Source organism: Podarcis muralis, chromosome 18, assembly GCF_964188315.1.
Source record: "Podarcis muralis chromosome 18, rPodMur119.hap1.1, whole genome shotgun sequence".
In the NCBI taxonomy this organism is placed as follows: Eukaryota; Metazoa; Chordata; class Lepidosauria; order Squamata; family Lacertidae; genus Podarcis; species Podarcis muralis.
The window spans coordinates 3,050,169-3,074,241 of NC_135672.1; the positions used below are offsets into that span (position 1 = coordinate 3,050,169).

At 50.4% G+C, this 24,073-nt stretch overlaps 1 protein-coding gene across 1 annotated transcript in view; it reads right to left on the reverse strand.

Moving 5' to 3' along the window:
• The window catches only part of WDR18 (WD repeat domain 18), a 44,079-nt gene that overhangs the window by 18,533 nt on the left and 1,473 nt on the right, over nucleotides 1-24,073 (reverse strand). Inside the window, exons 2-7 of the mRNA XM_077922081.1 lie at nucleotides 21,405-21,515; nucleotides 11,413-11,546; nucleotides 8,393-8,534; nucleotides 5,950-6,093; nucleotides 4,563-4,627; nucleotides 4,081-4,205 (exon numbers count right to left, since the gene is read on the reverse strand). Of these exons, the coding sequence (XP_077778207.1) occupies nucleotides 4,081-4,205; nucleotides 4,563-4,627; nucleotides 5,950-6,093; nucleotides 8,393-8,534; nucleotides 11,413-11,546; nucleotides 21,405-21,515 (721 nt within the window). The remainder of the gene's footprint in view (nucleotides 1-4,080; nucleotides 4,206-4,562; nucleotides 4,628-5,949; nucleotides 6,094-8,392; nucleotides 8,535-11,412; nucleotides 11,547-21,404; nucleotides 21,516-24,073) is intronic.

The window sequence follows — 24,073 nt, forward strand, 5'->3', positions numbered from 1 at the left end:
TGCTGTCCCGGGGAGATTTTAAAATGCTGGGGGGCGGGAGCGAACGCTTCGCTCCCGCCTGCCAACATTTTAAGATCGCCCGGGGCAGCAGAGACTTCTCGCCCAAAGCAAGGGGAGCTCTCCGGAGGGCTCCCCGTGCTTCGGGCGACAGGCTGCCGCCCCAAGCCTCGCGCACCCGGCGGGACCTCCTGCCGGGTGCGCGAGGCTTGCAGACACTCGCCCGAAGCAGGGGACTTCTTCTGAAGGCTGGCGGGGGGCAAAAGTCTTTGCTCCCCCCGCCTGCCTTCCCGGGACAGCGGAGACTTCTCCGCTGCCCCGGGCGATCTTAAAATGCTGGCGGGCGGGAGTGAAGGGCTCTCCGAAGGGCTCCCCGTGCTTCGGGTGACAGGCTGCCGCCCCAAGCCTCGCGCACCCGGCGGGACCTCCTGCCGGGTGCGCGAGGCTTGCAGGCACTCGCCCAAAGCAAGGGGAGCTCTCCGAAGGGCTCCCCGTGCTTCGGGCGACAGGCTGCCGCCCCAAGCCTCGCGCACCCGGCGGGACCTCCTGCCGGGTGCGCGAGGCTTGCAGACACTCGCCCGAAGCAGGGGAAGCCCTCCGAAGGGCTCCCCGTGCTTCGGGTGACAGGCTGCCGCCCCAAGCCTCGCGCACCCGGCGGGACCTCCTGCCGGGCGCGCGAGGCTTGCAGGCACTCGCCCAAAGCAAGGGGAGCTCTCCGAAGGGCTCCCCGTGCTTCGGGTGACAGGCTGCCGCCCCAAGCCTCGCGCACCCGGCGGGACCTCCTGCCGGGTGCGCGAGGCTTGCAGACACTCGCCCGAAGCAGGGGAAGCCCTCCGGAGGGCTCCCCGTGCTTCGGGTGACAGGCTGCCGCCCCAAGCCTCACGCACCCGGCGGGACCTCCTGCCGGGCGCGCGAGGCTTGCAGGCACTCGCCCGAAGCAAGGGGAGCTCTCCGAAGGGCTTCCCGTGCTTCGGGTGACAGGCTGCCGCCCCAAGCCTCGCGCACCCGGCGGGACCTCCTGCCGGGCGCGCGAGGCTTGCAGACACTCGCCCAAAGATTTTAAAATGCTGGGGGTCGGGAGCGAAGCGTTCACTCCCGCCCGCCAGCATTTTAAGATCGCCCGGGGCAGCGGAGAAGTCTCCGCTGTCCCGGGAAGGCAGGCGGGGGGAGCAAAGACTTTTGCCCCCCGCCAGCCTTCAGAAGAAGTCCAGGACCTCTTCTGAAGGCCGGCTGTGGGCGAAAGTCTTTGCTCCCGACCGCCAGCAATTTAAAACAGGTCCCCGGAGATTTCCCTATGGGCTTTCGTCTTGCGAAGCAAGCCCATAGGGAAATTCGTCTTGCGAAGCGCCTCCAAAACAGAAAACCCTTTCGTCTTGCGGGTTTTCCGTCTTGCGAGGCATTCGTCTTGCGGGGTACCACTGTATGTATGTATGAATAAATAAATAAATATTACTTCTGTGCCCAGGGAGAGACCTGGGTGGCAGAGTAAGGAGTTTTCAGGGGCATCAGGCATGTTCAGCCTGGAGAAGAGAAGGCCGAGGGATGGCATTATGGCCATCTTCAAGTACAGTCGTACCTTGGATCTCAAACCCGGAAGTGAGTGTTCCGGTTTTTGAGCTGTTCAACAGCGGAAAGGTCTCCTCGGAAGGTGTTCGGCTCTCTTTCCTCAGAGGTTTTTAAATAGGTTGGACGGTCCCCTGCCAGGGATTCTTTAGTTGTGAATCCTGTGGCAATAGGATGCTGGACTCCGTGCGCCACTGGGCTGATCCTGTGAGGTTCTTATGTTCCTTCCAGCTCTACATTTCTATGATTCCATAACTGGGACCCCGAGGGTACCCACTGGCTTAGAGGGTCAAGGGGACATGCAGCCACAGCATGGAGGAGCAGCCCTGGACACAGAGTGGCCAGCCAGATGGGCGGGGTATAAATAACAAATTATTATTATTATTATTATTATTATTACCACCACCACCTGCCCACACTGGCTGACGCATGGGCATCGGCCGGTGCCTGGAATCCTAACCACCCACGCCAGTTTTCCAAATGTTGCTGCACCACAAAAGGTCTTGCAAAACCAGGCAGTTTTATCTCCCAATACCCTTTCCTAATAAAACTTGTGCGAAAATAATTTGCCTCTCCTCTCCAGGAAGGAGTGGGTGGACAAGGGCTGCCTCCCCATTGGCCGACGCCGAACCAACACTCCCCATTGTTATATCCTGGCAGTTTTTTCTACCCAGGATTAGGGGGAAGAGGGCGCAGGCACCAAGCGCGGCTCAGCACACTGAGAAATTTACGATCCTCAAGTCAGATCGTGAGGTTTTTAAGATTCAGCCATGCAGGCTTTATGGCTCCTTTTCTCTTTGCCAGCGCAAGGCTCTGAGCATCGCTTCAAAACAAAGCAGGGCACATGCCAAACACACGCACACAGCCAGCCAGGGCTAAGAGGATTTTGCAAATTGTGTTGTGTTCTTGGGGGTGGAACAGGTTTTGCCCCTAGACAAACAGAGATAGCTAAAATGAAGATTACGTGAAGGTGACTCGATATGAGGAAATGGTGGCTCGGATAATAACACGGACACCCCTTCTCTTGTTCAGTGAGAAGAATTCCAGAGGAAAGGAACCCAAAATGGTTTGCTGAGAATGCCTAAAAACTCTGCTCTGGAGTAGAAAGTTCAGCAGCCTGGTATAAACAAAATATTTTGGGTATCTGAGCTGGGAAGGGCACCTCCCAGGAAAGGGACTCTGATCCTGAAACTCCAGGAGAGATTCTGCTAGATGCACCACGGGTCTGATTGGGCATAAGGCAAAGTCCTCCATTCCTATTTCAGCTATTTGCTCGGAAGCATAAGGACTAGCAGTGCGGCTTACTTTTATTCCCAGCATCTCCAGGCAGGGCTGGGGAAAGAAACTTGAGTTTTTAGTGTGGCCGCTGCAGCCCTCTGGAATCCCAGTTACCAGCTGAAATCAGAGCATCTTAACGTTCAGCTAAATAGCAGAAGGGGACGTGGGCGGCACTGTGGTCTAAACCACTGAGCCTCTTGTGCTTGTCAATCAGAAGGTTGGCAGTTCGAATCCCCGGGACAGGGTGAGCTCCTGTTGCTTGGTCCCAGCTCCTGCCAATCTAACAGCTCGAAAGCACGTCAAAGTGAAAGTAGATAAATAGGTACCACTCCGGCAAAGGTAAATGGCATTTCTGTGCACTGCTCTGGTTTCGCCAGAAGCGGCTTAGTCATGCTGGCCACATGACCTGGAAAAAACTGTCTGCGGACAAACGCCGGCTCCCTCGGCCAGTAAAGCGAGATGAGCACCACAACCCCAGAGTCGTTTGCAACTGAACTTAACTGTTAGGGGTCCTCTACTTTTACCTTTTTTACTCTGGGTAAAACTTGAGCTGGATGCAAGCTATTGTGCTTTGCTTAACTGAGCTTGCAATTCCCTGCCTTTTCATCTGATCTTACGTACTGCACTGGTAGCTTTTCGCAAAAGAAAGTTTGATAAACCTGCAAAACAAATATGCAGAACTGGCAAAACTAACAGGAAAATTAAGAGACTCTAACGGTGCGTGTTTTATGGAAGAATGGATGCCTTTTTTTGGATATTTAAAGAAATATTATAGCATGAACTTGTGAGCAGGATTTGAGCTATGAGCAACAGAAGGATTTGGACTATAATATTGTGGTTGTGATTCGATAGGCAGAAGAGAAGGAGAAGCAGAGGGGGAGATGCAACAATTCTGTGGAAAATGGGGTGGGAAGTCGAGAAAAACAAGAGAAAAGACAAAACTGTGTTTTGATTGTATATGTTGAAGATTGATTGTATATGTTGAAACTTAAATAATATAATTTTAAAAAACAAATGAACGAACGGACTGTAGGGAACCTGCCTCACACAGAGACTCATCTTGGTCCACTTCGCTCAGGGCTGCCTGTGCTACTTGGGAGCAAGGTCTGTCCAGGGCCCCAGGTGGGAGTTCTGCTCAAGAGATGCAGGAGAGGGTTCAAACCTGGGACCTTCTGCATGCAAGGCAGGGGCTGCGCTGCAACCCTTTGCGGAGGTGCACATAGGCACACAGCACTTGCGTACCTTTGTAATTCACCGTGCGCAGACACTGCTTGCTCTGGATGTCCCACAGCCGGACGGTTTCGTCATGCGAGCCGGACAGGAGCAGGCTTCCGTCGGTGGAGACCGAGAGACACGTCACCTGGTTCCTGGAGGGAAGACAAAGGGCCTCCAGGTTGTGTCTTGAGTGAAACTGAAGTCATCCCCGTTGATAGAGAAAGGGGCTGAGCATGTTACAGGGTGCGCCCGCAACCCAAATGTCTGGCCCCTCCCCGCCAAAGCCCCTTAGAATCTAAGGTTTATGTTGGGACGGGCAGCCCTCAGACCTGTGTGTCTCGTGTACCTTCTCCTGAGTGCTGTGGCCTGGCTGGAATTCTGCCCATCCGATAAAATGAATGAATTGTGGATTTGGAAGGGACCCAGAGGGTAATCCAATCAAACCAAAAATCACCCAAAAAAAACCCCGTCCCTGTGTTGCTGTACCCCACCTTTGCCGCAGCACTCACCGATGCCCTTTGAAGATCTTGGCAGCCTCCCTTTCTGTCTGGAAGCCCCTCTCCCTTTGCACGGGCTGAGAGAAAGAGGAGGGGGAAGTTACAAGCTATATTTTGAAGCACTGCCAGGAAAAGTGGGTAGGTGGGAACCAGGAAGCTGTCTAAGGTACTTGGGTGGGGCTGCTGGTTCACACAGCCAGGAACTCAGTTCCGGCCCCTCTCAGGTGGGCAACATGGCCATTCTAAGAGAACAAGGGAGGCGTTGGTGGTCAGTTCCAGCTCCTCTTTTTCTCAAAAAATAGCCCAGATTTATCTGCTCCAGGGGTGGCAAATCTTCTCCCCCACCCCACCATTAGTCAAGTGTTTTTTAGTGATGTTCAGTGACTGACAGATGGGCAGACCCACCCACCTGTCAATCACTGAACATCACTAAAAATCACTATGGGTGGACTCTCCGCACCCTTACTGTGGCAAAAAGACTGGTATTGATGAACTGGAAAAATAACAATGCAACTCGCTTTAATGATTGAAGGTATGTACAACTTTGCTACACATGAACAAGTTGTGTACAAACGTAGACTTGCCATGGACAAATTCAACGATATTTGGAATTCATTTTTATAAATACCTGTTAGATTAAGGTCTAGTTAACTACAGTATCAAAATTTTCCAGTCCTTTTTTTGGTAATGTACACAATATTCCCCCCCCCCTTTTGTTTTCTACATTGGTACTATTTGTTTCTTCTCTTTTTTGTGTGTCTTATCTTACTCAGTGCGCTTGTACTTTTGTACTTTTTGTTTTTCAATAAATAATATAAAACAAACAAAATCTCTTAGGCCCCGGGGTGTCTTAACCTGCCCAACACCTGACCTCCCATGTAGCTCAGTGGCACTTCAAGGTAGGGCTGGGAGAAACACCTGCCTGCCCAGGAGAGCTGCTGCCAGTCAGTGTTGACAGTATGAAGCAACACAGAACATACATACTTTGGTTCAGTATGTAAGGCAGGCGGGTTCCTTTGTTAAGTGCTACATTTCACTTTTAATTTGTATACCGCCTTTCCATATTACAGTGCACAAGGCGGTCTATAGCAACACACACACACACACACACACACACACACACAAAACCCACACCTTATATTAATCTGGTCCAATACAGAAAATAGTAATAAAACATAACTTTAAAACGGAACGACCTATTTTGAATAAAGTAACATTCAGTAATGTATTAGAGTATAATAAATAGTGCACAATAACATTAACACTCAAGACACCAGCCTATAATTATTAAACAGAAATTTGCTCTTAACAGTTACAATAAATAATTACTAAACTACGATCAATAAAAACAACTGCAAAGTCACAATGCATAAAATGCCATGTGTGGAATCGGACCTACCCAGGCGCAGAGGTCGACTTGGAAGATGGAGCCGTCCATGCCACCACAGAACATGTGGTATTCCGTGAGGTCAAGGGTCACCGACAGGATGCCCACGTCGAAGACGACGGAGAGGAGGAGGTCGCCAGAGGAGATCTCCCAAAGCTGGAAGAGAGAAGAGGAAGCATACAGATAGCTCAACTGGTACAACACGAGACCCCTTAATCTCCTTGTCGTGGGTTCGAGCCCCATGTTGGGCAAAAGACTCCCGAGTTGCAGGGGGTTGGGCTAGATGACCCTTGTGGCCCCTTCCAACTCTACAATTCTATGGATTTATTTAGGACCAAGGGTGTAGAAAGGTGGGCCAGGAATTCCTGCAGCTCAAGACGGAACGGCAGTGGAACATGGCAGAGGGGCTTGGGAATGGATGGGCAAACTCTTGCAATTGAGCATGAGATAAAACCAGGGGAGGGGGTAACATTTGTTGTCCCATCCTTCCTGACCCTTTGACAGATGGCGGGAAGCCTTTATCTAGAAGAGGCATTCCCTCCTGAGAGATCAGATCAGGGATGGAGAAGATCTGTGGCCCCCGCAAAAGTTGCTGGGCTCCAACTCCCATCTTTCTGAGAAGGAGGGGCAGGTGGCAGGCAGGAGGGGAAGCTGCAGGGGTCCCCCGCAGGATCCCGTGCTCCCCAGTATGTTTAATTTTAAAGGAATCTGTTATTTATTTGCTGCAATTCGGTCCCTCCTCTCTTTCCAAGGACCCCAAGGTGGCGTGCCTGGTTCTCCCGTTCCCCATATAATCCCCACAACAAACCACTGAGGCTGAGAGGCTGTGGCTGTCACAGGGCCACTGACGGCCGACGCCATGAACTTTTGGGCTGACTTGGCTGAATAATGTTCAGGCCACAAGAGATGTGTAGCAAAGAATGATGTTGCCGGTAAATGAATTATTATAGCTGATGCAGGCAAAACGCACAAGAGGGAGGTGTCAGCAGTCCTGGAGGAAGCCCTAATCTTCGAAGACATATAGACACACAAGCGCACACACAAATCTTTATAGAAAAAACTCCCTGAAAATGGAAGAATACCAAGCGCTCCATACTACATTTTCTTGCTGCTCCCGTTTGCATCTGTACAAAATGTCGCCGTGTGTATGTTTGTGTGTGTGTGTGTGTGTGTGTGTATGAGGCTGTGTACAGCACCCCACAACCTGAGAACCACCTGCCCCACAGCCTGCCCTGAATCAATTTGGAGGTGGGAGTTTAATGCCCAATTAGAGAGTCAGTAGTGTTCTCGAAGCCACAAACATGAGTCTGACCAAACTGCGGGAGGCAGTGGAAGACAGGAGTGCCTGGCGTGCTCTGGTCCGTGGGGTCACGAAGAGTCGGTCACGACTAAACAACTAAAACAACAATAAGTGGTTAAGGGTGTTGGATTAGGACCTGGAAGATCAGGGTTCAAATCCCCACTCAGTCATGGAGCTCGCTGGATGACCCTGTGAGTCAGTCACAGCCTCTTAACCTACCCCACAGGGTTGTTGTAGGGGTTAACTGAGAAGGGGTGGTGGTGAACAATGGACTCCTTGGATAAAAAAGGGGGGGGGGGATGAATGCAATAAATAAGCTCTTCTGCTGACTTGCTGGAGAAAGCTGGAGGGGCCAGCCAGGGACAGATGTCAGTTGCCAAACTGGCATCCAGGGATCTCCGTGTGGTTGCAATTGGACCCATGCAAGTCACAAAACGCACCTGGCTAATTTCTAACATTGGGGCTTCCCATTGGGCCATCTGGCTGGCCACTGGGGTTAAGACGCTGGACTAGAGGGGCTTGATCCAGCTGCCGCAGGGCTTCCTTGTGACAATTCTGCCCTGCTGTCAGGGCTGGAGTCAGATGCAGGTGAGCATGAAAGGCGTAGGGCTCCATGGTCAGTGAATTTAACGTATTATTCAAGGAAACGGCATACAACTTAGCAACTCTTCCCAGGTGGTCTTGCCCCTATGGAGCTGTTGCCAGGACTGAAGGTCCCTGCCTCCCACCTTAAGGCTCCTCCTCTCCCAGATGTTTCCCAAGCAGTCTCAAGCTGTGTCTGCACACCTCTAGCCTCTGTTTTGCCTTCCGTGTTATTCTGCGTGTTCTTGGAGAGAGCTTGTTGCAGCCAGAGAGGGAGACTCCTGGTTCTTCTGCAGCTTCTTGACTCCCCTCCTCTGCTGCAGCTGGGAGTCTGAACTGCTCCCTGTCACAGACTCCTCCTGCTCACGAAACCCTGTTGCCTTTTCAGTATCCAACACCACGTCCTAATCTTCCCCCTCCTCGGTGTCCCACCAGCATTCCCTGAGCTTTCCTCCTCCAGGATTTCCCTTGGGGGTTCCCTGGCTGGCACCTCCCACCACTCCTCCCTGTGCAACCAGTCCCTGTTACCTAAGGAGCAGCACTCCGCTCCCCTGGCCTGCTGGCCGCCCTTACCTTGGCCGTCTGATCTAGGGAGGCTGTGGCGGCACGGGCCATGGGGCCGCCCATGCCGCAGCAGAGGTCCGTGATGGGAAGGCTGTGTCTCGACCACACATGGCGGGGCTCCGGGCTCTGGGCGTTCTCGGCCTGCAGCACGCTGGGGAAAGGGGGGAAGGAAGAGGCCTCAGCATACAGCAAGCGGGGCAAAGAAAGTGGGGGGCCCAGGAAACGCGCATGGTGGGTGTGAGGGAACGTGGCTCAGTTCCAGATGCATTTGTCCAAATAAAAGCAATGGGGTGTCTGGAGTTGGCTCTCCTCAAGCTTTTCATGGGAGACAGTATTGATTTTCTTATAATCTGGACTCCCTGATGTTTCTATATCTAATGTATCTCTTTGTTGGAGATGTAATACGGACAATGCTTCTTTGAAACACATGCTTCTGCTATGTCGCACACTTACTAAGTTTTGGGAGAAAGTGCTGGACTATATAAACAATACTGTCAGGGAACTGACATCGGAGCTAGAGGCGAAGAGAAGGCTCTCAGATGATGCTGGAGAAGGGCCCAGCAGGGAGAGAGGCAGCTCAGTAGAGGGGGAAGCAAATCAGCACAACACCAGGGATAAAGGGGGGCAGATGGGGGAATCGGCGAGAGGGCTCCAGGACTCTTCACTGGACACCAGCGGGGAGAGCACAGGTCCTCCGCTACCCACGCCCTATCTGCGCAGAAGACTTCCGTGCAGTGAGAGGAGGAGGAGACTGGGCGTCAAACAACTTTTGTGTTGGAAGAGGTTTAAGAAACGCCCACTGACGGATTCTGCCAGCGACTGAGGCAGCCACGGAGAGAAGGGCTGTCCAGTCAGAAAGGTTTAACAAGGCAATTTAGCCTGGAGAGGCGGCAGTTTACGCACAAGCAACCCCATAAGTATTACAAATACACTACGGAAAAACTCAAGATTTTCAGAGGTGAATATGCTCTTGAATCCATTGTATGGAAACTGACAACAGGACAGCGAAAACAGATTCTACGCGCCCTAATGTTGGCCAAGGGATTGATACTGATGAATTGGAATAATGGAGGTATGATTCCCCCTAATCAATGGCTTGACAACATAAGAACAGCTTATAGACGCAGACTTTCTTTGCATAAATACAATGATATTTGGAAGTAGCTTGCACAGAATCTATTAGGTTATTGACAATTAAACGTGCATTAGGATAATAAGAATATACACAGCTGTATATTAAGGTATGGCAATGTATATTTTTCCTTTTTCATTCACATCCACTTTTTCTTTCTTTCTTTTCGCCGCTGCCCCACCCACTTTCGCCTCCGGCCCCCAGAGTGCTGCCTGGAAGACAACGCGGCCCCTTCCCCAACATGATGATGTTTTGTAGCTCCTGAAACTGAAGAGGTTAAGGGCTGTGAGATCGGGGGGGGGGGGGACTGCTGTCCTCAGAGCACCCTCTGCCATTGGATGACAGTCGACAAACAGTGGAGAGCAAAGGAGGCTAGGAACAGCGGCTGCAGGATCCAACCATGGGAGCCTCCCCTCCGGCTGGCTGTCCTTGCGGCCTCAATGGCCAAAGCAATTAAGGAAGAGATGCCGCCTGTCAAAAGCTCTGCTGGCCCAGGGGGTCAGGGATGTGCTGCCATCTCCATGCCAACTGCTGCTTTGGTGGGGAGGGAGCCAGCAAACAACACTGGCACAGTGTGCAAAGTTTTTTTTTGGGGGGGGAGGCGAGGCAGAGGCTTCCATCGTGCCATTATTTCTGTCAAAGGGAGCCCAAAGCAGCCTGGTTAATGGGAATTGTGTGCCTGCTTGCAATGGGAGGCAAACAGAAGGCGGCTTGGCTTCCTGGCAGCTCCTGTGCTACAAAACCTAAATTGTTTCAGGAGGAGGAGGCTGCCCACAGGGTCCCTGCACGAGTTGCTGTTCCACCCTTGCCTCCTTTTGATCAACTACTTGTCTGTGCAACGGGCTCGACCGCCATCATCCCACAACCCTGCCCCAGAAACTGCCTGCCGTGCCTCTGCAAGAGCTGCACCTCTGGGGCTGCGTCAAAGCCAGCCATGGTGGGAAGCTTCGGAAAACGAGCCTCCGTTTTAAGAAGAGACTCAGCCAGAGACAGACACGAGTGAGCCAAAAGGTTGCGGAATAGGAAACCTCTGCAAACGGAACAAGCAAGGTTGTCAAAGACTTTTGCCTCTTAAGAATCACCGAGCGGGGAGGGAGCCCAAGGGTCAAGTAGTCGAACCTCTAGGTTAGAAGGGATATAAAAGGAGAAGGAAAGCAACCTTGGAGAGCTGCTGCCAGTTTGTGTATGCAACACTGAACTTAATAATAATAATAATAATAATAATAATAATAATAATAATAATAATAATAATTTTATACCCTGCCCATCTGGCTGGGTTTCCCCATCCACTCTGGGCAGCTTCCAACAAAACACTAAAATACAATAACAAGATGGATCATAGAATCGTAGAGTTGGAAGATGGCTATTGTATCAGATCCCCACAGCCTTAGGAGGAACGGTTGAAGGAGCTGGGAATGCTGAGCCTCGAAAAGAGGGGACTGAGAGCAATATCTCAAGCAAAGGCTGTCCCGTGGAAGAGGGAACAAGCTTGTTTTCTCCTGCTCTGGAAGGTAGGACTCGAACCCATGGCTTCAGGTTACAAGAAAGGAAATTCTGACTCAACATCAGGAATAACTTTATGACACTAAGAGCTGTTCGACAGTGGAACAGTCTCCCTCGGGAGGTTGTGGACTCTCCTTCCTTGGAAGTTTTAAAGCAAAGGTTGGAGGGCCATCTGTCATGGATGTTTGAGCTGAGATTCCTGCATTGCAGGGGGTTGGACTAGATGACCCTTGGGGTTCCTTCCAACTCCACCATTCTATGGTCTCTCACTTGCCTCCTTCCCAGGCTAAACATACCAAGCTCCTTCAACAGTTCCTCATCAGGCTTTGCTTCCAGACTCAGGATCATCTCAGTCGCCCTCCTCGGCACACCTTCCAGCTTGTCCATCTCTTACCTGTACAGGTTCCACACTATCACAAGGCTGTCCTTCGCTCCGGAGAGGAAGTGGCTGCTGTCGTCTGTGAAGGCCACGCAGGAAAGATCCTGGTAGTGCCGGTTCAGAATGGCAAGCAGGTTCCCACTAGACACCTGCGGGAGCGACCCCAACGTATTTGGGAGGTGGGGAAGAGAAGAGAAAATCAGGAGAGATTAGGAATCAAATGACACCCTGGACCTGATTTACCAAGGGAGACTGTAAATGAAATATCAGAGTTCAACACCTAATAGCCACTTCTGACACCAGATAGATATTGTACCCCAATATTTCCCTAGCAAGACCACCTGCAAGCTCAGGACTAGCAGAGTTTCCCAAAGCTGGGTTTCCAGCTGTTTTTTTGACTATAATTTCCATCATCCCTCACCACTGGTCCTGCTAGCTCGGGATGATGGGAGTTGTAGTCCAAAAACAGCTTGAGACCAGAGTTTGGGAAACCCTGATCTACAGTGATTCAAAATGCCTCTCCAGGGGTGCAGGTGGGGGATATTCCAGCTCTGCCTGGATACAGCACTGAGGATTAAGCCTGGGACTTTCTGAATGGGAAGAGCAGGTACTCTGCTGCCGAGCTATGCCCCTTCCTCTAAAAAGAAAGCAAGCCTGTGTGAAGGCTCATTTCATAGGAACGCAGGAAACGGGCTTTTTAGAGAATCAGATGCTGGTTCACCTAGCTGGCAGTGTCAGCACTGGCTGGCAGCGGTTCTCCAGGGTTTCAGACTCAGGGGTCTTTCACAGCCCAGCAGGGAAAGACCCTGGGACCTTCTGCATGCAAAGCAGTCACACCTCTGCTGACTTAAAGTCCTTCCCCTAAACCCTAGAAATTAATAAATGGTAGGGTTTTTATTATTTGGGATGTGGAGGGAGAAATACAAGCTGCAGAGGAATTCCTGGACTAGCCTACGCAAAAGGACCTGGCCAAGCTGGGGCCACGTAGGAACAACAGAAGGCCATTGAAGATAACTGTCCTGCCTCCTTGCCCTGAGACTGGGGGTCTGGAAGGCTGCAGGGTAACTGGGTGTGAAGTGGCAGGAAAAGAGAGGGGTTTTAAGCAAGGTGTGCTGGGAAGAAGAAAGGGAGAGAAGGATGGGATCCATCTTGGGCAGGCTGGCTGCAGGCTGGCTGGGAGAGATGCCTTGGGACACCAGGGTTGCACAAGCCCCTCTTGAAATGACCATGTTGTAAGATCGGGACTCCCTCCAGGCAGACTGAAGCTGTAAATAGGGGACTAAACCATATTTCTTAAAGCTATGTCAGTCTCCGCCATGCCTCAATTCTCCAAAGGACCACAGACCCTGGGTGGGTGCCTGGAACTCCCAGAGTCTTACAGCGGGTGGGGGTGGCACCTGACTTTTGAAACAATAGGATTCTGGTCCTCATTGTTCTGATTTAGATAGGAACCCACGAAGCTATACCAAATTACCATATTTTTTGCTCCATAAGGCACACTGGACCATAAGGCGCACCTAGTTTTTAGAGGGGGAAATCAAGAAAAAAAATCTTGCTCTCCCGGCTTCAGCAAAAGGAACCCAAAGCCTGCGGAGCGCAGCAGGAACTCGTGCTGCGCTCTGAAGGCTTCAGGTGGCTATCCCTGAAGCCTGGTCGGTGTGCACTCTTGCAACGCGAAGCCTCCGGAGCGGGGAGGGAGCGCTCCCTCTGCGCTTCGCAGGCTTCGCGTTGCTATCGCTGAAGCCAAGGAGCCTGCATTCGCTCCACAGGACGCACACACATTTCCCCTTAATTTTTGGAGGGGAAAAAGTGCGTCCGATAGAGCGAAAAATACGGTACATCGTCAGACCTTCATGCTTAGGACGTCTACAATGAATCTCTGGGGTTTCAGGCTGGGGCTTGTGTGTATGATATTCCAAGCCCTACCTGGAGATGCTCAACAGCTAACCTAGGCACAAAGGCAGGAAGCAACAAAATGTTAAATGATTCTAGTCCTCATGACTAGACTGACATTCAAAGGACTGATTTAAACAGGAACCTAGGAATGCTGAGTCACGCTGCTGGCCCAGATCATAACAAAGGCGTTTCCAGATGAAGGACTGCAAGGGAAGAGAGACTTTGTGTCGGCCACCAGGCAATGGCTTTTCCACCTGCCTTGACCCACCCTTCAGCCCTGGGAGCCTTTCCCAGAACATGACTTTGAGAACAGTAGAAGCAGCCGGGAAGAGAGGAGCTCCTATATTTAAACCAATTTTATACGTTGTGTGTCCTTGTTTTCCAATTTGATCCTTTTACATGGCTTTGTATGTTTTGTTTTGTTTTATGCATTGTGACTTGCCATTATTTACCGGTATATTGATTATAGTTGAGTAATTCTTTACTGCAAACTCCTTAAAGCCTAGATAGCTCAATTGGTTATGATAACGCCAAGGTCGCAGTTTCAATCCCTGTATGGGACAGCTGCGTATTTCTGCATTGCAGGGGGTTGGACTAATGAGGAGTCCCTACGATGCTATGATTATTTGCTATTTAATTTTACTGCTTACTATTATATTCTACAAGGGACGCGGGTGGCACTGTGGGTAAAAGCCTCAGCGCCTAGGGCTTGCCGATCGAAAGGTCGGCGGTTCGAATCCCCGCGGCGGGGTGCGCTCCCGTTGCTCGGTCCCAGCGCCTGCCAACCTAGCAGTTCGAAAGCACCTTCGGGTGCAAGTAGATAAATAGGGACCGCTTACTGGCGGGAAGGTAAACGGCGTTCTGTGTGCTGCGCTGGCTCGCCAGATGCAGCTTCGTCACGCTGGCCACGTGACCCGGAAGTGTCTCCGGACAGCACTGGCCCCCGGCCTCTTGAGTGAGATGGGCGCACAACCCCAGAGTCTGTCAAGACTGGCCCGTACGGGCAGGGGTACCTTTACCTTTACCTTTATTATATTCTAATGGATTACTGAAATTTGCTTTATTTGATAGAAGTTGTTTATTATGACTTCTTTTTCTCTTGGATCAGGTTCTTATTAGAATCTGTGTGATCTTTGCTGTCTATTTTGTTGTCCCTTCAGCTCATAAACCGCCCCGTGTACAGAAAAGCGGTATACAAAAAGTGAAATGAAACCGTCCATCTAGCTTAATATTGGAGGCTCTGCAGGTCTTCAGGCAGGGAGTCTTCTGCAGCGCTACCTGGAGATGCCCCATGAGAACGAACCTGGGTCTTTCTGCATGCAAGGCAAGTGCCCCGCATGTTATTCCCAGGCACGCGTATTCAAGGCTGCAGCCCAATTGTCTACCTCTATATCCTCCTGTCTGATGACACAGTGACAAGGCAGGAGGCGTCAAGACCAAGACAGAGACAGGAGCCTCGTAGCCTCGGGGCTGCTGCTTGGGTGAACCTGTAAGGAAGTCACAAGCCACAGCCGCCTGGCGTATTATTAGCCGCATCGCGGAATGATTTGCATTACAATAAGCGGAGTTATCAGCCCTCTGGGAGTATCGCTTGAGCTGCTGATCTGGTTGGAGCGATGCCAAGGCCGCTCTCCTCTTCCAGAACCAGCACCCAAGGGATACCTGTCTGACCCCCTTCCACTGGCAGCTTCTCAAAATCAGGGCTGGAGAAAGTCATTTATCTCCAGCTGCCTTTAACTAAGAGGCCGAACTTTTAAGCTCTGTATTGTTACTGGGTTCAAATCCTCGGTTTTTGATTCCTTGCAATGCGGTTAAGTTAAACACAGATGTGATGCTGGCCTCTTGGCTGCCGTTTCCACTTGCTTTGATTTTTAAAAATTTGAATCCTGGTCTGTGTCTTAAAGGAAGCTACCCTGTGGAGGGTTTGAGTTTAAAGGCACACCAGAAATCTTTAAAAGAAATGTATTTTGCTGGACATGGCGTAGGGTTGCTGGACATGGCGTAGGGTTTCTGGTGTGCCATGGGGAGGGCGACTTGTTTGCCCTGAACTTTTCTGCACCCCTGTTTGAATTCAAAGCCAGATAGACAGCATAATAACTATAAGGCTGGAAAATAAGGTTACAGAAAAACAGAAACACAAGATTTGATTCCTGGGAGTTCAAGGAAGGAGTTCTGTATAGAGCTTGTGAGCACTTCATCTCAGGAACCAAGAGGAGGGCCTGAGAGATCTATGTTCTATATGTGCTGGAAGCTGCCTAGAGTAGATGGGGTGTAAGTAATGAAATTATTAATTATTCCTCCCTCCAGCTGCCCAATTGGTCACCTGCATAGACACTGCTGCTCGCCCTAGGCTACCAGGGTGCAAATCCTTCCACACTCAGCCTTGAAGCTCACTGGGTGTGACCTTGCAAGCCAGTTGCCGTTCCTCAGACTAAGCCAGGAGTGTGACAAGGAAGAAATGGCAGGAGGCAGAGTACCAGGTATGCTCCCTTGAGCTCCTCAGGAAGAAAGCCTCGTGCCATTGCCTATCCTCTCAATGGTCACCTGGGGGGAAGTCGTTCCACCTGACTACTTCAGAGGGAGAGAGATAGGAAGCACCAGGCACTTCCTGCCCCTGAATTGTGCTGGCTGATCGTTACAGGAACCAGTGCCTGAGTTTGGATTTTCCTCTTCCCTCCCCATTCCTTTCCCCTTGTGTGCTGTGCCATTGTAGACTGTAAGCCTGCAAGCACCAGGGGCTGTACTGTATGAAAGCCACTCTGGGAGCATTTTGGGGTGCAAACGCTCAAAACAAAATAAATAAATGTTAAATATATATATATAAAATAAACAGCCGTCAGTCCTAGCCAGGCTGATTATCAGCATCTCCCGATATTGACGCACCAAGCAGACGAGTCAGTTGATGCCAGGCTGTTCTGGGAGGGGCTCACTGGCAGATGGTCTTAGCCAGGCTGGAGAAGCCAGGGGGCGTTTGGATGTCTTGCCAGCCAGGTGGGAAGGCTCTGCTGACGGAGGCAGAGGTGGGAAGGAGGAGCTGATCCAGACTTGTTACAACTCTGTAAGAGGAGGGGGCTGCCTTGCTAACCTGCTCTGGTGCAGCCTGGTGGAAGTGCTGCTGACGGAGGCGGTTCTGAGGAACGCGGCAGATTTCGGAGCCGGTAGGCCGCAGATCATGGTTGCCGGGGTGCCGGCAGCAGGTGAAGGGTCACTGGCTGCCCCTGGGCCCTGCTTGCACAGAAGCACCTAGCTGGCCACGGAGGAAAAAGGGAATGCAGTAGCAGGTTGGGGGTGTGGAAGGAGGAAGGCAGGCAGGCTCCTTGCGTCCACACCCCCACCAGCAAAGTTTGCCTAAAGATAAAAGAAACGACTTCTTCACGCAGCACAGAGTATGGAACCCCCTCCCACGGAAAGCAGTGCTGACCACCAACTTGGGACGAGGGCAGGGCAATATATCGATATATCGCCCAAAGCAGTTTTGAAGTCCATATCATGATACCAATTTCATAGTTTTTGACCAGGCAATACATCAGGAATCATGATGTGTTAGGGCTGGGCAATATATCGTCCAAAACCATTTTGAAGTCCATATCATGATACTGGTTTCATAATTTTTGACCTGGCAATTTATGGCAAATCATAGTGTGTGTGTGTGTGTGTGTGTGTGTGTTTAAGAGAGAGATACAAAAATCTCAATGAAGGGAAAACTATGAAGCCAGCCAGTGCCTCTGCATAGCTACATCCTTATTTCAGACACTGTGATATATTGCTATATCGTCATATTAAAAAGGTAAAGGGACCCCTAGCCATTAGGTAAAGTCATGCACAACTCTGGGGTTGCAGCGCTCATCTTGCTTTACTGGCCGAGGGAGCCGGCGTCCAGCTTCCGGGTCATGTGGCCAGCAATGACTAAGCTGCTTCTGGCGAACCAGAGCAGCGCAACCCCAGAGTTTACCTTCCCGCCGTTTACCTTCCCGCCAGAGCGGTACCTATTTATCTACTTGCACTCTGACGTGCTTTCGAACTGCTAGGTTGGCAGGAGCAGGGACCGAGCAACGAGAGCTCACCCTGTCCCGGGGATTCGAACTGCCGACCTTCTGATCGGCAAGTCCGGGGAGTCTGTGGTTTAACCCACAGCGCCACCCGCGTCCCTTATCGTGATATTATCTGGTTATAAATAGCGATGCTCAAAAGCAGGTATCGCCCAACCTATAACTTGAACTTGGCAAATTTAAGGTGGAGGGGAAGGCTATCAGCGGCTACTAGCCATGATGGTTCTGCCTTCGCAGTTGGAGGCAGCAATGCATCTGAATCCCAGCTGCTGGAAACCTCAGGAGGGGAAAGGGCTCTTGCACCTGCATCCAGCTTACAGGTTTCCCCACTGAGGTCTCTGTTTGCCGCTGTGAGAACAGGATCTTGGTCTAGACGTGACACTGGTCTGATCCAGCAAGCAAGCTCTACTTATGTATTTGAAGTCACCAAAAAAGGAAACTCAAATTTGATTCCATTGCGGCTTTAAACTGTCCAAGACGGATCTAATTATTTTACAGCGCTGCCAATATTGCTGTTAAGCCACCCACCACTTTCCCTCCTTGCCGCCACCAAATGACATAAATGTGACACCTTCTGGGCTTGATGGCTGGGTGTCCTTTCGCTTCCTTCACCCCGGGGTGAAGGGTTGCTGCAGGCAAGCATCTTGGGCTGCTGCTGTGGACAACTTCAAAAGGAGAAAGTTTTAAGGGGGAAAAGAGACGCCGTCAGCAGTTCCACAAGGCTCATCTTTTGCAATATTCATCCTGCTCCTCACCACCTTGCTCAAACGTGCAGAAGAAAATGGGGCAGGGACAGGATACTGGGTTGTGAGGCAAGGAAGGAGAAGAATCTGCAGCTAAGTGGAACATAAGGACCCGAAGGTTGTATTTTTGGGAGCAGCGCTGGAGGGCAGCCAGGAGAACAGGGTATGCTGCCAGATACCTGCTCAGGCTATATGTGCTCTACCTAGTGCAGCTACTTGCCGCTTCTTCTTCCTCTCTCGTAATGCTAGAACTCGGGGCCATAGGATGCAGCTGAATGTTGGAAGCACAGCTCCCTCCATTGGCTCTGCTGCGACAGGCCAGCTCCATCCGGCCCCCTCTCCATATCCCCTCAGCCTTCTTCTTCTTCTTCTTCTTCTTCTTCTTCTTATTATTATTATTATTATCATCATTTTGAATTCACACACATTTTTTATTCCGTTGATATTAAATGGCTCAGAAACAGTAGTCTGCAAAACAGGCTTGAAAGTAGTTTTTGAGATAAAACAAACAGGTATTTTGAATGAGTGAATAGGCTTTTAAAAATAAGTCAGTTAAAAAACCATGCATGTTTCTTTCTTTCTTTAGAACAGGCATAAGAGACTGGGGAAGCCAGTATAAGTTGCAATTTCAGCTGAATTTAGGGAAACCACTCGAAGCATCCGTTGTGCTGAGCTATTTAAATTGCTTTTGTTTGATGTGTAAAGTCTGTAAATTTTGATAATACAGTGGTACCTCTGGATGCGAACAGGATCCATTCTGGAGCCCCGTTCGCATCCAGAAGCAAACGCAACCCACGTCTGCACGTGCTGCGATTTGCTGCTTCTGCACATGATGTCATTTTGACGGTCTGCGCATGCGCGAGTGGCGAAACCCGGAAGTAACATGCTCCATTACTTCCGGGTCGCCGCAGCGCGCAACCCGAAAATACTTATCCAGAAGCTACTTCAACCCGAGGTATGACTGTAAACCTGATTTGCAATGGGGGTTGAATAATTTCAATGGCAATTGTAGGACGCAGAGCTCCCTCCATCAGATCTGCTGCGACAGGCCAGCTCCATTGGGTCTCCTCTCCCCTCAACCTTCATCTGGGGGCAGCCTCAGTGGGAAAGATAGGAAGCAGGGGTCCCTCCATCAGGCACCTCCTGCCCCTGAACTGTGCCAGCTGATCGTTACAGGAAAAACTCTTTAGAAACTGGTGCCTGAGTTTCTGTTTTCCTCTTCCCTCCCAGTCCCTTTTCCTTTGTGTGTCGTGTCTTCTTTAAGATTGTAAATCTGTAGGGAAGGACTGTTTCATTCTGACTGTATGCAAGCTGCTCTGGGAGAATTTTGGTTGAAGAGCAGCGTAAAGCTGCTCTAATAAAACAATTAATTACACAGGGAGCTTCAGGCAAAAGGAAGGACTTCTTGGCATGGTGCATTTTTAAACTGTGGAGTTCGCTCCCGTAAGAGGGTGTGACGGCCATCGATTCAACGACTGCTTTAGAAGGGGATTAGACAAACTCACAGAGGTGGCTATCATTGGCCACTTGCCACAACAGCCGAGACCTGCAGGTATAGATCGGTATACTAATTTATTTATTCTTCTTTTTCTTCTTCTTCTTCATCATCATCATCTAGGTCTGCTGTTAGAGGCAGTAAATGCCTCTGAACGCCAGTTTCTTGGAATTGCAGGGGGGAAGAGATCCTGCTGCATTCAAGACCTGCTTGTGGGCTTCCCTTTGGGGCATCTTTTTGGCACTGGACTTGGGGGGGGGGGGCTCCCTTGGACTGACCCAGCCCAAGGGCCCTCCTGATGGTCTCTTCTTGCATAACACCTGGCTGGAGATCTTTAAAATGGCAGCAGGAAAAGGAACAAAGCTAACTAATTTGGGCCAGATTGAAGAACTCACTTTCCCAGCCTCGCTCCTTGCCTAGGAAACAGAATTAGCATCATGGACTAATGATGAGGTGAGGAGACAGAGTCAGCTCCTGCCCCCTTGTGGCAAGGTCTCATTCTTCACATCAATAACGCTTCCAAATATCTTTTCTTTCAGGTATGGTGGCAAAACCTGAACAGCTTATAATATTAATTTTATTATTTGCACTCCACCCATTGGATTGGGATGCCGCAGCCACTCTAGGTGGCGTCCAACGTATATAAAAACATAATAAAATACTACACGTTAAAAAGTTTCCCGATACAGGGCTGCCTTCAGATGTCTTCTAAAGGTTATCTAGTTACTCCTCTCCTTGACATCTGATGGGAGGTCATTCCACAGGGTGGGTGCCACTACCAAGAAGGCCCTCTGCCTGCACCTAGTTTGCTGTGTGGATTGAGGGGGGGGAATACAGCAGCCCATCTCCCACTGCTGCGTTCTGCCTCTTTGCTAGTGGCTCTGTATCTATAAAGTGACCTCCCTACTGGAGGTTTTTAAGCAGAGGTAGGATGGCCATCTGTCATGGATGCTTGAGCTGAGGTTCCTGCACTGTGGGGGGTTGGACTAGATGACCCTTGGGGTCCCTTCCAACTCTACCATTCTATGATTCTTTACTGAAGTGGCTTCTACAAGGGCTGAAGCATTAAGGACCAAGCGTGCAGAAGGTCCCAGGATCAATCCCTGACATCCCCAGGTAGGGTTGGGAAAAACTCATTACTTAAAACCCAAAATAAGCCAGGCATCAGGCACATTTTGCACCTGGATGTCGACCACTTGCGACCAAGTGAAGATGCATGGGTGCCAGGATGGCACCTGACGTCTCCACCATCTGGAGGCGTTTGCCTGGAGATCCTTGGATCTGGACTGTTTTCACACACTAACACCCCATCCTGTAGAATTCTATCCACTGTATTTTGTCTGCACAATCAGAATGAATTTCAGGAACCAACATGCTTTTTCTGTGCAGTCTGAGCAGGAGTGGTGAACAGCGTTATAGTGAATTGTTGTTGCTTGCCTTCGCTCCTCCCCCCACTCCTACCTTATGAATGGTCTGAGTCACCATTAAGAAAATGAGTTTGGAATCGGCCAGTATATATGCGGACTGTCCCTGGATCAAGTGACTTTCCTTCTTTTATGTTCTCAAAGCTCTTAACCTGGCTCAAGGTTGCCATCTGAACTAATCTGAACTAATGTTTAACTAAGGGGAGAGTGCTTTTGTGACCTGGTTCTGCTTGTGGGTTTTCCTGATGCAGGACTAGATGGACCATTGGCCTGATTCCACAGGCTCTCCTTGTGTTCTTATGAGGTTCTCCAATCCTGCTGAAGGCCATCAGTTCCTCCCACCCACCCACCCCCGAGTGGCCAAGAGAGATCACCCACCCACTTTTGCCACCTTCCTTACCTCCCAGAGGTAGATGCTTTCGGCGATACCTGCCAGGATGTAGAGACCGTTGGGAGCTGCAGCCAGGCAAGACACCAAGCCTGGGCAGATTATCTTCTGCTGGAGCTGATCCTGGGGACAAACAGGGGCAGAGGAGGGAAAGAGTATTATTCATTTGTCACTTATTAAAATGTTTCTGTACTGCCCCACACATCAATCTCTGGGCAGTGTACCACAATAAAACACACACACACCCTAATACCACAATAAAAACATGGGAAGATTCAGGACAGATAAGAGAAAGTACTTCTTCAATGCAGCACATAATTAAACTGTGGAACTCACTCCCACAAGAGGGTGGGGCAGCCACCAACTTGGTTGGTTTTAAGGGACAAATAAACAAATTCTTGGTGGAGAGGTCTATCAATGGCTATTCACTGTGACGATATGCTCTGCCTCCACAGTCTGGGGCAGCAATGGTTCTGAATAGCAGTTGCTGGAAACCACAGGAGGGGAGAGGGCTGTTGTGCTCAAGTCCTACTTCATAAGATCACAGGACTGTAGAGTTGGAAGGGACCCCAAGGATCCTCTAGTCCAACCCCAGGCAATGCAAGAATATGCAGCCGCCCCATTGAACCTGCAACCTTGGCATTATCAGCACCATGCTTTAATCAACTGAGCTATCCAGGTGGATGTTCTTGTTTTCCACAGGCATCTCCTTGGATAGAGTGAGAATGCTGGATGCTGGACAAATTGGGTCATTGGCCTGATTCACCAGGCTTCTTATGTCAGTGAGTAGATTAATCATTAAAAAATTAAAAAACCCATGTTGGAATGGAAAGCTGATCAGATGCTGAAAATGGATGCACCAAAAGAGTACAGTGGTACCTCAGGTTACAGATGCTTCAGGTTACAGACTCTGCTAACCCAGAAATAGTACCTCAGGTTAAGAACTTTGCTTCAGGATGAGAACAGAAATCCTGTAGTGGCGGTGCAACAGCAGCAGGAGGCCCCATTAGCTAAAGTGGTACCTCAGGGTAAGAACAATTTCAGGTTAAGACCGGACCTCTGGAACGAATTAAGTTCTTAACCCGAGTTACCACTGTATCCACTTGTGGATAGCTCAGTCAGTAGAGCATGAGGCTCTTAATCTCAGGGTCGTGGCTTTGAGCTCCATGTTGGGCAAGAGATTCCTGCATTGCAGTGGGTTGGACTAGGTCAGGGGTCTGCAACCTTTAAGACAAAAAGAGCCACTTGGACCCGTTTCCGAAGAAAAAATCAACTGGGAGCCGCAAAACCATTGCGACATTTAAAGCATGATCTGACAGCGGGTGGGAAGGTGACGTCGGGACGGTGCGTGACTAATGCACGCACCGCCCCCATGCGACGTCACAGCCAGTACAGCGCCCGCCACAGTGGGGAGTGTCGGGGCGCACGATGTGCCTCCTCCCCTCGCTAGTATCCGCCCCGGAGCCGCGGCAGAGGTGTAAAAGAGCCACATGCGGCTCCGGAGCCGCGGGTTGCAGACCCCTGGACTAGGTGATCCTCGTGGTCCCTTCCAACTTTACTTATCTAGGATTCTATCCTACATAGTAGAGCAGGGGCCTGCAAAATGTGGTCTGCAAGCTTCATTTGAAGGGTCTGCAGCGTTTCTGTGAAGACTTGATCTGGTGGAAGTCTCTTGTGTGACTGGGAGAGATACTTCTCCCTGCCTGCTCCCCAGTGTGGGGCTGCATACACGTTACAGTTTACTACAGAGCAGGTGCCACTCTTAAAACAACCTGAGTTTGATTTCTGAAATAAGATGCCTTTGTGTGCAAGTTTAAGCTACTGGGAGATGTGGCTGAACACTTCTTTTTTTAAAAGTGAGTTGGGATTTCCGTTCTAATCCATTACAGTATTTGGGAAAATGCTTAAAAACTCTGGCAGAGCACAGCTGAGAGGGGAGGAGGCTTAAGATGATAAGAGGGCTGGGAAGAAAGCAAATGAACTGTCTTGTAGCAGAGAGGGATATCAAGCTATCCAGGACAGAAGGGCTCGAGAGGAACTGCAACCCAGACAGGCATAATAGGCTTGGCTTTTATCTTTCAGCTGGAGTGACATAATGCAAGTGGAAAGACAGTTGGAAATTCTGCAGCAGCTAGAGTGAAAGATTACCCGGTTCTGAGCGTCTAACGGTTTAAAGCCCTGGCACACAGCAGAAACCACAGCCAAGCTATGCTCTGTGATACTTCTTCATGCAGATTGCAATTAACTTGGGTGGCTTTCAATGAAGACTGGGCAAACTGGCACCAGCCAGAATGGCCAATCTCTGCTTCCCTGGTCGGAGGCAGTAATGTTTCTGAATACCAGCTGCTGTAAACCACAGGAGGGGAGAGCCGCTGCTCTTGCACTGGGGTCCAGCTTTCAGGCTTCCCATTGGGGCATCTGGTTGGCCACTGTGAGACCAGAATGATGGACTAGCTGGACCCCCCTCTGGCCTGATCTGGCAGGCTCTTCTTACATTCTCTCTCAGCTCCCCTCCATCTGCAATGCTGGGTTAACAGTACAGGGCTACCTTGCAGGGCTGTTGTAAGCCTTATAATGCAATGCATGCAAAGCCCAAGATAAACTGTATCATTATCAAAAGTTTTCTCTCCTGGTCTATTTATTATGAGGAGGGGGTGATGTTTTTGAAGGGTGCTGGTCTC